At 31.2% G+C, this 16,694-nt stretch overlaps 4 protein-coding genes across 4 annotated transcripts; 1 reads left to right on the plus strand and 3 right to left on the minus strand.

Annotated features, from left to right (window-relative positions):
• LOC133795106 (uncharacterized) lies at positions 1–1,244 on the minus strand. The gene is made up of 2 exons (XM_062232555.1): positions 595–1,244; positions 1–301 (listed from the first exon to the last, which is right to left on the minus strand). The coding sequence occupies exons 1-2, from the start codon at positions 1,242–1,244 to the stop codon at positions 1–3; spliced, it is 951 nt and encodes a 316-aa protein (XP_062088539.1).
• Positions 1,245–1,577: 333 nt separating this feature from the next.
• Positions 1,578–2,109, minus strand: LOC133795107 (uncharacterized). The gene is made up of 2 exons (XM_062232556.1): positions 1,906–2,109; positions 1,578–1,862 (listed from the first exon to the last, which is right to left on the minus strand). The coding sequence occupies exons 1-2, from the start codon at positions 2,107–2,109 to the stop codon at positions 1,578–1,580; spliced, it is 489 nt and encodes a 162-aa protein (XP_062088540.1).
• Positions 2,110–4,131: 2,022 nt separating this feature from the next.
• Positions 4,132–10,520, plus strand: LOC133795183 (protein DETOXIFICATION 40-like). The gene is made up of 7 exons (XM_062232639.1): positions 4,132–4,689; positions 4,788–5,419; positions 8,302–8,358; positions 8,916–9,154; positions 9,491–9,609; positions 9,754–9,840; positions 10,181–10,520. The coding sequence occupies exons 1-7, from the start codon at positions 4,327–4,329 to the stop codon at positions 10,244–10,246; spliced, it is 1,563 nt and encodes a 520-aa protein (XP_062088623.1). The 5' UTR covers positions 4,132–4,326; the 3' UTR covers positions 10,247–10,520.
• A 3,025-nt stretch (positions 10,521–13,545) lies between these two features.
• On the minus strand, positions 13,546–14,369 carry LOC133795187 (uncharacterized). The gene has a single exon (XM_062232644.1). It carries the CDS (start codon positions 14,034–14,036, stop codon positions 13,719–13,721), a length of 318 nt encoding a protein of 105 aa, XP_062088628.1. The 5' UTR covers positions 14,037–14,369; the 3' UTR covers positions 13,546–13,718.
• Positions 14,370–16,694: the final 2,325 nt, after the last annotated feature.

The following is a 16,694-nucleotide window of genomic DNA, read 5'->3' on the forward strand; positions in this document are numbered from 1 at the left end:
TTACAAAGCTTCAAACCATTCCCAATATGTACATGTAACTTTTCCCGGCTTAATACTGTGTATTATACTCTTAACATCATTAAGTATAGCCTGTATTACCAATTCCACTCTCTTGACTTGTTGAAGCCATAACACCTCATTCCTGGCTTTCCACACCTGATACACAACGGCAGCAGTAAAGGCAGCAAGAACTTGCTTCTTGAACCTGCTCAATTTAGCTCTCGAAATCCATCTCAGCAGGCTATAAATCGTCTCTGCTTTAGCTCTCCAACGCAGCCTTGCTTTGAGACTTTTAATACACCTGTTACTAAATGGGCACTTAAAAATAAATGCTCAATATGTTTTTCACTTTGTCCACATAATAAGCAGCTGCTGTCTGGTACAATGCGAATTTTATGGAGCCTCTGCTTCATTTTCAACCTGTCCAGCCTAGCCAACCACAAAATAACACTGTGTTTTGGTAAGTTAAGCCTCCCCCAAACCTCATTGCTCCATGAAACACGAGTTTGAGAAGGACACAACATCAAATACCTTTTTTTAATACTGTAATCAAGTTGAACAAATTGACCAGCAGCTATGTAGCTTTTAAATTACTCTTTGACAGCCACGATCTTCTTCCAATACCAACTGCTTTGTGTCGGGGCAGTATATGCCCACCAATCCGCATCTTTAATGTACACATTGTGCACCCATTTTACCCAAAGGTTGTCTTTCTTACTAGCCACAGCCCAGATGTATTTCCCAATGGCAGCAATATTCCAACTCAAAATGTTCTGAAATCCCATTCCTCCCTCACTTTTTGGTTTACAAAGCATTTCCCAAGCCACATTTCCCGGACCCATATAATCCGAAGTACCCTTCCAGAGAAAAGCTCTACAAATAGAGTTAATCCTTTTCAAAATCTCCTTAGGAATTATCGTGATCTGCGACCAATAGGAATGGATTGAAATGAGCACTGAGTTGATCAACGTTATTCTTCCAGCATAAGACAAATTACGACAACTCCAAATTCGAATTCTAACAACCATTTTCTCCAAAATACTTTCACAATCCTTGGCTGAAATTCTTTTGGCACAAATAGGGATCCCCAAGTATTTGAAAGGTAACTCACTTCTACTGAAACCAGAAGCCTCCAAGACTCTTTGTACCTCTTGCTCTGCCATACCACTGCAGTATACAGCTGATTTAGCCTCATTTGGATGAAGACCAGATGTTCTTGAGAATAGCTTCAGACCTTGCAACATATAGTATATGGATTTAAAATCCCCATGACAAAATAAGAGCACATCGTCTGCAAAACTCAGGTGGTTTAATTCCAAACTTTCACATCATTCATGAAATTTAAAGTTTGCTTTCTGTCCTATTTTCATCATGATACGAGAAAGATACTCCATCCCCAACACAAATTGAAGAGGAGACATTGGATCCCCTTGTCTTAATCCACGTTTTGCTGAGAAGAAACCGTGTAGTGATCCATTGAACATCAGAGAAAACTTTGGTGTAGTCACACATTACATAATCAAATTTGTGAACTTTCTTAGGAACTGGAAAGCAACTAGCATTTCTTCCAGGAAGTCTCATTCTATTGTATCATAGGCCTTCCGTAAATCAAGCTTGATCATACAATTGGCCTTTGTATGCTTCCTCCCGTAATGTCTAACAAGGTCCTGACAAACCATGATATTGTGGGCTATAAATCTCTCATGAGAAAATCCCCCCTGATTTTGAGCTACTAGATCAGGAAGGATAAGCCTTAGTCTGTTACAGATCATCTTCGTGGCTGCTTTGTAAATAACATTACAGCATGCTATCGGCTTGTAATCACTCTTAGGAACAAGAGTCAACACAGTACTGTTTACTTCCTTCAAAAGCTTCCCAGAATGCAAAAAAGAAATAATGGCTTACCTCTTTGCCAACAATTTCCCAATTATCTTGAAAAAAGGAGCTACTATAGCTATCTGGTCCTAGAGCTTTGTTAGCAGGAATGGAGAATATTGCTTGCTTCACATCCTCCTCTATATAGTCTGCTATAAGCATTTGAGCCTGCCTTTCCATTACAACAGCTCCTTGCATCACAATCTTTTTTATAACACTTCTTCTATCACTCATTTTAGTTGCCTGCAACCCTCCATAAACTTTAAGGACATGAATAAACTTTAAGGACATAAATTAATAAACTTTAAGGACATGAATAAATATTTCACACAATAAAATATCTAGAGAACAATTAAAGTGTCAACATACATTATTATATTGTTAAATAATGATTACTTAATAATACTGAATAGGACTTTTTTTGGCGCAACTCTATTTTTGAGTGTATTGGTGCATCTTTAATATTATTTTTTTACATGAATAATTATAATTTATTTTTATGATGATGTATATTATTATTATTTAGAACATAATTCAAAATAATTTGTTGTATTATGTATGAATATTTGTTTATACTTATGAGAAATAAACTATATACATTTTGTTTTTTTTTTTGATATTATAACATATTAAAAAAATAATTAAATTATTTTTAAGATATTCTAAATAATTATAATGTACTCTCAAATTATTTATGGGTAGAATCCACTACGGAGACATGGGTGGACCGTTAATTCTTTGCCACGTTAATTCTTGTCAACTACAGTGTCACGTGCTACCTAATAACACCAATATTACTTGGATATTATCAATATTTTAATAATAGGGACCCATTATCATAGCAGTACTCACTCTATTTTCTAAAAACAAAACTAGACGTGGATTTTAAGTTTTTTAAAGGAGAAATTTAAGTTTAAGCTTGATAGGGTCTGAATTAAAAAAAAAAAGTACTAGGATTTTGAATATTTCAAAATGATGTCAGTTGTTGCTATTATACTCAAAATATTTTCGGCATAATTTCTACCATTTCTCTCTCACCTCATTCCTCTCAATATCTCTCTTTTCCTTTCTAGAAAAAATTCATGGGTAAAGAAAAATATAAGAGAACTCAAAGTAATGACAAATATTCATCACTTAAGACACTGAAATACTGCATTTTAAACCGATCTCAGTATGATTTTTAGATTTTTTTATGATTTTTTCAGATCTGAAATTTTGAAATCTACAGAAAATTGATCTTGCTTGATGGTTGCTCTATGGTGCTCGATGCCAGATTGATGGGGCCTTTAAAATCAAGATTTTCATGAAAACATTGACGTTGTTTGAGGGTGGTTCAATGGTGCTCGATGCGTTGCACTCGAGTATCCGTTTAGGGGTGATTTTTTTATTTTTGGTATTTTTTCGAGATCTACATAGTTTCAGATGTGCATATACACATTTTCAAAGTTTAGAATTTGAAAACATACCAAAACATGTCTCTAACATGAGATATGTTTTGCATTTTGTATTTTTTTTAAGATTTACACTTCACAAATGTGTATATACACATTTCAAACATGTAGATCTTGAAAAAATACCCAAAATAAAAAAATCACTCCAGACAGACACCCGATTGAAAAATTACGTCTCTTGCAAGAATCATATCGAGCACCATTAAGCAACGTCGATTTTTTCATGAAAATCTTGATTTTGAAGGCCCCATCTTGCAACCATCGAATAATGTCGATTTTCTGTAGATTTTAAAGTTTCAGATTTGAAAAAAAAAACGCAAAAAACCCTAAAAATCATGCCAAAATATGTTAGAAATGTAGTATTTTAGTGTCTTAAGTTAAAGAAGCATCACTATATTTGATAAATAATGACTTACTCATAAATTTTTATTCCAAGATTCCTCAAAATGTATGTTACTTTGGGTATTGTGTGTTTATTTCTATAGGGTGCTCGAAGTTATTGAGATTTTTCTAGTATCGGTGATGTCGTTACTTCTGTGGATGGTGGTGTTGGTGGTACCTTGAGGTGAGAGAGAGAGTGAATCCATAGAGAAGAGAGAAGTGAGAGGAAAATGCAATAATATTTTGGATAGAGTACCAAAAAGTTGCATTATTTTAAAATAATTAAAATGACTAATATTTTTTTTTAATTAAGACCCTGCTTAAGCATAGAAACTAAATTTCCCTTTTAAAAAAAGGAATTCGTTCAAACCTTCTGATTTTGGAAGAAGGTGTTGTCTCCCACTCAATTATATGGTTTAGACTTCCGCAATTATTTTTATTTTTATTTGCTCTTGATTTTCTATATAATATATTTAGGGTTCTAAATATTGGACATGTGACGCATTTCTCTCCCTATATATATATTTATATTATCATTTATTCAAAACACCTAGTTCATTTTTCTTTTCTTCCCCTTGGCTACCTGATCTGGTGATCAACTCATTTCGAGGCAACCAACATGGGGTCTCATCATGAAGAGGAAGCGGTAGAACACCATAACACCCCCTTGCTAAACTCCATAGAAGCAGAACCAGTCTTAGCCTCACCGCCAGATCCTGTCACATCGGGACACTCGTCGGACTGTCGTCTCGAGAAAATACTTTCAGACACCGAATTGCCTTTCACCAAACGTCTCTGTCAGGCCTCATGTATCGAACTTAAACTCCTCTTCCGCCTAGCTGCTCCAGCCATCTTCGTCTATTTAATCAATAACTCCATGTCACTTGCCACCCGGATATACGCCGGCCACCTCGGTAATCTTGAGCTCGCCGCCGCCTCCCTCGGCAACAGCGGCATCCAACTCTTCGCCTATGGCCTCATGGTATATATATATTTATACAGTACTACGTACATATATATGCATAATATATTATACATACAAACCATAATTAAACTTTATATAATAATGAATACGCACAGTTAGGCATGGGAAGTGCGGTGGAAACGTTATGTGGTCAAGCTTATGGGGCCAATAGATACGATATGCTTGGGATATATCTACAAAGAGCGACTGTAGTTCTCACCATAACGGGCCTCCCATTAACTGTCGTTTACGTATTATCGAAGCCGCTCTTGCTTTGGCTGGGCGAGCCGGCTGAGCTAGCCTCGGCGGCTGCGCTATTCGTGTACGGATTAATACCACAAATCTTCGCCTACGCCGTGAACTTCCCGATACAGAAGTTCCTCCAATCGCAGAGCATCGTGACGCCCAGCGCGTACATATCGGCGATCACGTTGGTGTTCCACCTGTTGGCTTGTTGGGCCGTGGCCTTCGAATTGGGCTGTGGGCTTATTGGAATTTCGCTGGTTTTGTCCATGTCGTGGTGGATCATCGTTGGGGCTCAGTTTGGTTACATCTTGCTCAGCGAGAAGTGTAAGATGACGTGGAATGGGTTCAGTATAGAGGCGTTTTCTGGGTTGTGGGAGTTTTTCAAGTTGTCAGCTGCGTCGGCCGTGATGCTTTGTTTGGAGACTTGGTATTTTCAGGTTTTGGTTCTGATCACTGGCTTACTTGATAATCCTCAGCTTGCTTTGGATTCTATCGCCGTTTGGTAAGTATATTTTTTTTCATTTTTATTTACTTCTTTTTTTTATATATATAGTTTTATAAAGAAGAAAAAAAATTAACTACAATGGATCAAGTTACTAAGTGTGATATATGATTATATTGTTTTTACTCATATAGTGATTCATTTAGGGAAGAAAAAAAAACTCGTCGGTGAGTTAGGTAGACATGGAATTAATTAGGTAGGGGTTTAATATTGTCCAAAAGACTAGGATTTCCCACATGGTCTGATTATAAAATTCTCAATGCATTTCACACAAATATTTATTGTACTTTAAATAAGTTGGCCATCTTGTAAGGTCAAAAACCCCTAGAGTCCCCTTTCTTTTGGTAAAGGTTGTCATTTATCTTATAACTTTTACATTTTGAAGAATGATATGGAAATTTTTTTTGCAACATCTTTTACATTTTCTTTGAGTGTAATAAAGAGTGTATTTAGCATTTATCTTACATTTTTTCTCACTTGACTCATTATTTACAAATTAAGATATTATTTGACATATTCCTTTCTTCTATTGAGGAGTGCTAAGGCTTTAATTTTTTTAATAATTAAACAATTAACTATATATATACATATACTTGTTATAAAATTATCTATCAAACTTTTCATTTTCTCCATTTTTTTAGCTATATAGAAGTATATATTTTATAAATTAATATATTATAAGTATATACTATAATTTAAAAAAAATTAATATATGTAAGCATATATATATATATACACTATTGATTTTATATATACATATATACATATTAGTAATTTTATTTGTATATATATTATTTAAAAAGGTTGCTCACGTATTAGTTGAAAAAGGATTATTATAGTGTTCATAACTTTTATCAATATCGGTATTGACAAAATTTAGTTTTGACTTATAATTCTAATTTTTTTAATGATTGTGTGCATTGTAGTTATTTAAAATATCACACAAAATTTAAAAGAAATTTTAAATAATTTACAATATTGAAAATAAAGTTCAAACAACTAGTTACACTTATGCACACAAAAATAGACACTAATGTAAAATTCAATTATTTGAACATTCTTTTCAACACTGTAAATTATTCAAAATTTCTTAAAAATTTATAAAATGTTTTAAATGACTGCAATGTACACTGTCATTACAAAAATTGGGATTACAATATGTTAGCATGCCGAAACCAAATTTTGTTTGTACCGTAGTGTAACCTATAAATAGATTAACTCATTAATTTATATATATATGTAATTTTTTAAACTAATACTTATATATATATAATTTTTTAACTAATATATATATGATTACATATATTAATTTAAATTATAATATATTAATTTATAAAATATATACTTATACATGTAGCTAAGCAAAAAAATAGGGAAAATGAAAAGTTGAATTTATAATTTTATAAAGATGATACAAGTATATGTATATGTCTATAGTTAATTGTTTAACTATTAAAAAATTAAATTAGGAAAAATTTGGTTCTTGACTTTAGCACTACTCAGTGGTAGAAAAGAATGGGCAAATGACATCTTAATTTGTAAATAATAAGGCAAGTGTGGGAAAAATGCAAAATTTAAATGACAACTCTTAGCAAAGAGAGGGGCTCTAGGATTTTTGTCCTCTTTATAAACATATTAACGAGTACCACATTTGCACTTCTAAAACGTTGGCTTTCAATCAACGAGTACCACATTTGACTTATCACGATGGTGTGGATATGCTGCAATGTAGATAAGATTATGACATTGCAATTAATACGTAGCTATAGATATGTATTTAAATATAAATTAAGAAGATCATCTAATTAAATTAGAATGTGAATTGAAGTTTTTTTAGTACTCAACTATCTTTTAATAATTGGAAATTCTCCTTATATGCTTTCTAGTTCAAAACAATAAATAATGTTGAAAGGAAGTAGATGCATTGTATAATATACATAAACGACAAGAGAGTACTGTCAGTCCTTAATTCATTTAGGAGGGCTCTTTATGTGACTCCTAAACCATACCATATAAGAAGTTTTAGGCCGCAAATGACGCTGACATTTTTTTCATTGTGTATATGTATGTAAAGTAGCTTTTTATTTTCTTGACGAGATTTTTTTTATATTTTATCAATACCTAGAATTTAGTTGCAATTTCTTGTCATAACCTCTGCTGCTATCAACCTTTTTGTCAACTTTTATATTAAAAAAGATATATTGGACCGATTTAAAAAATTACTAATAATTTAAAGCTTATAAACGGAATATCACAAACTTTGTTTTTATACTGTAAATTATTTAAAATTTTCAAAAACTTTACATGAATTATATCGTAACACTACGATAAAAAAAGTTTGGAAAAAATATGCTCGGACATGAAAATTCACTAAGTGATTACTTTTATATAAATAATGTGCTAGAAGAAGCATTTCTTGAGAATGACTGATCTACTTTATGTGTCATCTAGATATTTCATAAAAAAATATCATATGCTATACATATGATTTTTAATGACAGCGGTATATATAATATATTCGACAATTACAAACTCAAAGAATCTTATTCTGCTTAAATTTCTTATATTAATATTCTATATTCCTATATGCTGACTCCGTTTTCGTTTTCGATAAAGACCTATCCCAGAGAAAACAACAAAACTACAAAAACAGTAAAATTAAAGTAACAGTTCTCAGATGATTACTATCTTTTAGAAAATTCATTCCATGGTTAATTTAGATTCAATAATGTACTAAATATAATTAGGTTAAATTCTTCTTAAACAACTTGATTATTGATTAAGAAATAAGTACACATAATGAACTATATATTATACATTATCTTCACTAAAAATACTACTATATATTACAATATATAATGGGTTTTCTTTGTATTTTGAAGCATGGCGATAAACGGATTAGTGTTCATGGTCTCTGTCGGCTTCAACGCAGCTGCAAGGTTAGTCATTTAATATTTAACACACACACACACATATATAAATGTACATATATGCATATGCAAAATATATATATATTAGATATTGTACGTGTTAAAGCCTATAATAATATTAGTATGCCTTCAGCATTACTTAAAAATTAATTAATTTCTAAATCGTATAGTGAAAATGTAAAGTAATTGACATAAATGTGAAGGAATAAAAAATTAGTGTAGTAATTATTATGTAAAAAATTTGTAAATCTAGCTGAAATACTGTGCAATTATATATACATTTTTTTTATTATCATTCACATTACAACATTACAGTTCATTACGATTTTTTTAGAAGAAAAAAAAAAGAACATCGTCAGTGATTTTTTACTCTAATTTTCTTTTGTTGTTGAGACTAATTTTTATTAATGTCCCCCTAACACGTAAAATGGATATGTACAAATATAAGAGCATAACAGATTATTGTCTCTGTAATTTTAAATATAGTTCTCTAAAACTTGCTCAGACTATTTAATTAGTGTCTCTAACACATAAAATGAATTTGTATAAATTACATATAAGAACAGTGTGAGGGTGAGCAATGAGCTTGGAGCTGGAAATTCAAAATCAGCAGCGTTCTCAGTGGTAGTAGTGAATTCGATATCTTTCCTGATTGCGGTGATGGAAGCTATCCTAGTGCTCTCGTTTCGCCACGTCATCAGCTACGCTTTCACCGGCGGTGAGGCCGTGGCCGAGGCAGTCTCCGATCTCTGTCCTTTCTTGGCTGTCACTCTTGTTCTTAATGGGGTTCAACCAGTCTTATCGGGTAATTAATACCACTAATTAATCATAATTATTTAGTTAGATAGTATTATTAATTAATTAATTAATTAATTATATTTGCATGAGTAAGATAATTGTTCAGACAAGACATTATCAGGGAAGTGTCAAATATACAAAAGGACAATTAAACGTTAAAAGTGATAATGACGATAAGATCTAATCTAATGTACGACAACCAATAATAATAAGACAATAAATATACATATATTCATCTCTGAAACTGTTAAGGATAATGAGATAGGACCACAAAAATATAAATTTATTTATTTAATTAGCATTGCGAATTTCATAATATTATATTGATTATTATGAAATTTAGGGGTGGCTGTTGGGTGTGGATGGCAAGCATTTGTGGCATACGTGAATGTGGGTTGTTATTATGTGGTGGGGGTTCCTTTAGGCTGTCTTCTTGGCTTTAAGTTCAACCTTGGTGTTAAGGTATGTAGAAGAAGCCCAAAAATCTTATTTCTTTTACTGAAAAAAGAAATAATAATTATGAGTAAATGATTATTATTGTTGGAATATAATGAAATTATCAGTAAATAATCACAATACCATGTATATATATATTTATAAATACAGGGAATATGGTCGGGAATGATTGGAGGGACAATGATGCAAACTTTTATTCTACTGTGGGTAACTTTTCGCACAGATTGGAATAAAGAGGTAAAACCTAATCTTTCAGATCTTTCTCACCATTTCATTAAAAAATAAAAGGTGGTACAAAGATTTTAAATTGACATTAAAATGCTAACAGCTCTAATATATGCACATTAAGTAAATAAATAGCCATGCCTAATAATCACTTATTTGGTGGTAGAATTGAACACTCAATGAAAAAATATAATTAATATTCATTTATCCTCATAAAAGCAGGAAAAAAAATTACAATAGACTATCAACTATATCTGTTTTCTTTTTTGGCGAATAACTATCAACTATCTTAATTAATAAAAGAAGGGAAAAATAAAATTGAAATTATATATTTTTGAACTGAAATTCTCAGGTGGAAAAGGCCAGGAGTCGCTTGGACAAATGGGGGGAAAACAAACAGCCTCTTCTAAAGAAATAAAGCCCAATAACGACTAATATTGGGTTAAATCCTTCAATGACAACCATTTAATGGGGCTTTTTCAATAATAAAGCGCGGGACTTAGTTCATAATTGACCTTTTTTAGAACTGAGCCCGAAAATTTGGTTATCGTAAAGGCCCCGTTATTGCTAGGGTGATTAATTTGGTTTTTGGTTTCATTGAGTAAAGTTCCCATTAATAAATTGATTATCTAATCTTCTTAATAACTTTCATTTCACTAGTAATATATTTATGAGTAATTTAATTGTGCAAATGTTTCTATTTTAATATTATTGTAAAATAGTTTTGAGCAAAATAGTATCCCAGATAAGATGTTAAATTCAACAGTGTAATGGGACCCAACAAAAAGAAAAGTGTGTAATTGGTGTTCCACAAAGTGTCAATTATATTAGGCTTAAGTATTTTAATAAAAGAAAATTATTTTGGAAAGTAATCCCTTAATTTATTCATCTTTGTACGAACAACTCCATTATTGTTTGGGTAGTCTTGAAAATTTAAATTTAAATCAATCGCTTTTGCTGGGCATGATTTTATCTTGGTTGCTACACTAGTGGTGTGTTTACTTATTAATGAGAATAGAGAATGGGTTTACTTCCTTAATTTTTGTCAAGAATAAATTGAAATATGTGGGACCCACACCATTAGAAATCTCAAAATATTTGAGATTGTCATTCTCATTCCTCCTCATATTATAAAATATCATTTTCCCTCATTTAATTTAAAAAAAATAAAATTAAAACAATTAAAATATATACATATTATTTTTTAATATTTATAATATATAAAAAAAATTAATAAAAGAACATATATAATCTATTAAATTAATATTTTAAATATTATTTTTTATTTGATTCAATAAAGAAATAACATAAATACATAAATTAAATATTTGTCAATTTTCCATCATGTTTTATTTGAAATTACTAATTTTTTTAAATTAATATCTTAAGTTAAAATATATTTAATTATAATATTTATATAAAAAAATTTGCTTATAAATATTATATATACATATAAAATTTGAGGAGTACTAAGAAAATTCTTTAATGCACCTTCTTTTACACTATTCTTCATCTATGTAAGTATTATTAAATTTGTTATATTTTAATATTATTTTAAATTATTAGTGAAATACAAACATCATTCATTGATTTAAATGATATGAAGTGTATTTAGCATTTCTCCTTAAACTTTAATCAAATATATTTTTGTTACCTACCAATAATTTATTTCGATTCCAAAATAAACTAAACATATCAAAATATTGGTGATTTTGATTTCTATTCACGTAAATCAAGTAAACAATTTATTGTGACTTTGATTCAGTAATGAAATTCTATTGAATAGGTAGTAATTTTGATTGTATATATCATTTCGAATACCTGCAATTAAACGCACCACGCGTGTAGGCTCATTTGTGGACAAACAAATACCCGTTTATACATATGGCGATATGTGTATATTTCTGAATGGCGCACGCAGCTGGATCATTTCCCAAATGCACCAAACTATACATTTTATTTGGCAGTGTGGTGGATCAGCCCACATGTCAAGCACGTGGTCTTCAAAGTCAGTCTCAGTCATCACACAGCTTAAATATTTGACCATCTTTTTAATTTTTTGGATTATATAGTTGACTTAGTTATAGGGTGGAGCCAGGGGCCTAACATGAGCCAAACCTCTTTATAGGTGTGCCTTGCATGAAACACGAAGAGATCAATTCGTGCTTTACATGAATAATTTATTAGCTTTGAAAAGATTTTGGAATCCTAAGCTTCTTTTTCTTCTTCTTCTTTTTTTCATGTAGTTTATTTAGATTAATGTATCGGAACTAAATGGTTGAAGAAACCAAGAAAATGAAGAGATATTTTAGGTGTTGTATTGATTGGGGTAGTAAGATATAAATGGGGTTTGTCTAGTTAGCTGGATAGAATATTGTACCGAAGTTAGGGGAGAAAAAAGACAGTTAAGAGTACCGTACGGCATCATCTTGGGAAGGTGTGTGTAGCCTCTAAGGCACTGTTTGGCTTTTCTTTTATTTTTATTATTAGAAAAGAATAACAATATTTTCTTTCTCAAGAAAAACCGAACATATATATGTACGTATATGGTCACTTTAGATTACAACAAAGTACACAACAATATCACTTGCTCTCAAATTCATTGCTGTATACCTCTTTAATACATTGTTTTGGGTCTATATTGGGTATAATACGAAATCACTACTTTTAGCCAAAAAGATAGTTAGTAATCAAGTCTAGAAAATGGGAACAAGAAATTTTGGATATCAAGAAGATAAAATTCGATCATTAATATGCCTGAATCTGAAAAGAAAATACAAGTCATGAGGGCACTAGCAATTTTTTAGATTATATTCCAAGGGTTACTAGTGATCCGGCTTCTCTCATTGCTGTCTGGGCAATCTTTAATAGTATCTTGCTATAATCATGATTAATTTTATATTTAATCATGTTATTAATTAATCCAATGATGACTCAAATAAAAGCTTCAGAATATATTAATTAATTTATACTCTGCCATTGAGCATGGAATCTCTAGGTCGATTCCTTCGCTGATAGTAACCGATATACATACTTATTATACAAGTATAGTAAATTATTAGGCAAATAAAATAGTTCCTTTTTTATTCATTTTTGACATCTTGATTGATAGTTTATAAGTTCAAGTTCATTGAACAGTCTTTACTTGTTCCTGAATATATGGAGTACTAACCAGATAATTTCTTCTGTTCTTAAAGACATAACAACATTTAATCGTGATAATCAACACAAGTTTTTGAAAAATACTAAAACTTACTCTTAATCCTTATGGTAAAATAATTTACCATGGATTTGATATTACTTATTAAGAGACATCTTAGCGGATAATTATGATTAGTGACTGGTACGGTAGCAAATCTCTTGGTTAGTACTTGGTCATAAGGATAGGAACTAAAAAAAATTAACAATTGGCAGAATGGTATTTGTCAAAGACAAAAATCTTATGAATGGATTCTAGCTGTCTAATCAATTCAAGTCTCAATCGTGGGTGCACACAAGAGAGCAGTAATCAAGCCTTTTCTTAGCTTTTCATGTGCATGTTTAACCTTCTCACTCAGAATTTACTAAACACCATTTATGAAACCAGCTAGTCAATCTTCTTGAACTATCTCATCTCGACATAAGTCACTAATTAAACCCAATTTTTCAATTCAAACTCAATTAATATCGATCTTCTGCCTTAATAAAAATGTAATAATAATAATAAGAAGAAGAAACTCAAGGAAGAAGATAAAACTATGTATGTATTGATTATGATCGGGTAGTAGAGTAGTACCACATGGCATTGGCATTGACTCAATCGTGATGTGTTTTCTTAGAAAAAACATAAGCAAAATTTATGAAAAGAAAGACATAAGAAAATTAAAAATATATATATATGTTGTTGAAGATCATGCGAACAAAGGAACAAGAGTCGTCAGACCACCAGAACCGCCGAACAAACGTTTACAAGTTTTCAATTGAGTAGAAACTTGTCTGTAGACGTTAACTCTAGCTGCGTTTAGACTTTTTCTCAACTTGGTCAGTCTTTTTCCGATCTTCACCTTCAACTTCCTTATTCTTAGTCTCAAATACGAGGCTCTTTTTCTTGACTCGGATTGCTCCATTACTTTGTAGATCAAGAACTGAGCCCTTCGATGGTTTTTCTCTTCTGGGTCTTCCTTTTCCATCTTCGAGTATGCATAACGCTTCTTCAATACGATAGCCATAACTGCTCCCAACTCAACTCTTGTACTGGCTTGGCTTTGCTTAGAGAGATATATAGATTTAGATATGTTAGATAGTATATTTAAGAAGGAAATATTGGTGTTTGATGAGTTGGTTATTTATAGGATGAAGAGTGAAGAGTTGGTAATGGGGATTGGGGGGTGTGGCTGTGGTGTGGGGTCATAAGAGAGGTTGAATGGTGATGAAACAGGGCATGTGGAGTTATGTTTGGTTTGGTGGAAAATAATGGAAGAGAAAACAGGGGCTGAGTTGGCCTTGGATCATGGCGTGAAAACCATTTAAATAATAATCAAACTTCAAGATCAAGACGTGCATGCAGAGAGATTACAGATAAAAAAAACAAATAATTAAGGTTCATTTAATAACGAAAGGTGAAATCTTGTATGTAACATTACTAATAGTATAATGGCAATCTCTCTACCTTGGCATATTCTAATGAATAGATTACTTTACTACATTATTGAATATACATTTGGTGGGAAGTTGAAACTTGGAACCTTATATTATTAATTTTGATGATCTAATTCTATACGTATCAAAGTCATAATTATATATTAACACAAAAAAAAAAAATTACACAAATTGGAGAGTATTACTACTAATACTACCAGGCGAGGCTTGCTGTTTTTGGTATGCAAAAACACACCGCCAAAGTAATATATACCATATATTATAATGAATATTAAAGAGAGGCTTATAGCTTATGGTAAGTATTATAATGATGATGATTACTATTATTTAATATAATTTATGAATGGGGTAAGGTCACTAGTGAGAGAAAGAGAGAGAAGCTTTAAAGTCAAAGGTGGAAGAAGAAAAATGAAGCTTGCTATGTATGGAAGAGACAAAGCTAACACCGGCGTGAAGAGCCCTTTGACAATGTGAATTAAACAACTATATACAAGTAAATGGAAAGTGATTGTTAAAACAAGGGAAAAGCCACACAATTTTATTTAATTTAATTGATTAAAAAGAGACAAAGGCAGCTCCATTATGCTGGCTTTTCAATTGATTCCGCTGTGTGTGACTTCTCATTTGAGTCAACTCCACCGGCTTCTTCCCACACCCTTTTCTCTCTCTGTTATTATTATTATTATCATTATTATTTATTGAAATTTATGTCAGAGACTTGTAGTCTTGTACTGCGTAAGCATAACCATATTCCTTTAAATATATACTCATAATGTTCATTATTAAATACTGAAATGTTATCATGTGTGTATTATATCTTTTTTAATATTTTTGCAGCTCAATAGTAGCAATCATTGTTACTTGCTAGCTAACACTGATCACTTGTTATAATTTTATTCATTGTGATTACCAGACTTAGTCCAATTAATTATTGATTATAATCTAATCATCATTGTTTTTAAGTGAAAATGAAAAAGGGGTCTTTCTCAATCCTTTCATTTTTATAAGCATAAAGAAACACTTGAAAGAAGGAAAAGAGAGAAGAAAAAAAAAAGGTCTAAACCATGTGCAATTTTGCTAAAATAAGCAAAGGGTTCAATCATTCTCGTCTATGTATGCATTTTTTGGTACACAATTTTAAAGCACAAGCTAATCTCATTATCTTAACACTACTATTTGGTTGGATGCGATGGAACAAACACCGTTGAACTTGCTTTGATTCCAAACATATGCTTTCAACAAGCCACCAATGATATCGTGAGAAATGTTATTGCGAAAAGGTTAGAACTTCTCATATAAATATTTAAGTTTTTCTATTAATTTGTTCGTAAGGGGAAGAAGGGTCATCCTATTAATATAATATGGCAAAATTAATGAAAAGACTCAAGTAGAAAGGCAACTGAAAAATATATCAGAAAACGAGAGAGAATGGGACAAAATTGATAAAAACATACACATTTTGACCTTATACTAATACTATATATGAAATTAATATATACATAAAAATATATTTATATATGCGTATGATTGAAAGCTATGACGTTTCAAATGATTCCAAGTAGCTACTTGCCGACCATGCTCAATTTTAGATTGGGAAGGCATTATATATTGGTCATGTTATAAGTCATTCCAATATGTCAATTAACTACTCTAGCGTGCTTGCTTAGCTTCTGTGAATATACAAAACAATATACATACTTCAACCCCATAACTTGGCTCTGTTTTGTTATAAATTATAATAGAGGAATGGAAAGAGTCTTATCTCATTTAAAATAAAATAATAATAATAATAATGAAGAAAAAAAAAAACTGAACGATGTGAGTTGATCACTCCTCAATTGATGACATACGACCCCAAGAAAAGGTTCAATCGGAGTCATCAGCATCTACCCAACTCAACCCCACTTTGAAGTCGATCGTCAGCTAAGAAAAAAAAAATAATGAATGAAATATATTGACGATTATGTAGTGCATAAGTTCAAATATGAGTATACTTTTATTACTTCAATAGTGCTAACTTCCGTAGAAAATAAAATAGTTTCTTCTCAGTTTTCTGATGTTATTGGTCATGTGTGGAATTTGTTTGGAATCAGGCGCTTAAGATTGTCACTCAAATGATATGCATGCGTTTGTGTGTGAAATGTTATATAACTAGTATATAAGTATAACAGACGAAGAAACTTCAAAACAAATAATTAAAAGAAAAGCAATGAACATGTACAACTTGG

This window comes from Humulus lupulus, chromosome 8, assembly GCF_963169125.1.
Source record: "Humulus lupulus chromosome 8, drHumLupu1.1, whole genome shotgun sequence".
NCBI lineage: Eukaryota > Viridiplantae > Streptophyta > Magnoliopsida > Rosales > Cannabaceae > Humulus > Humulus lupulus.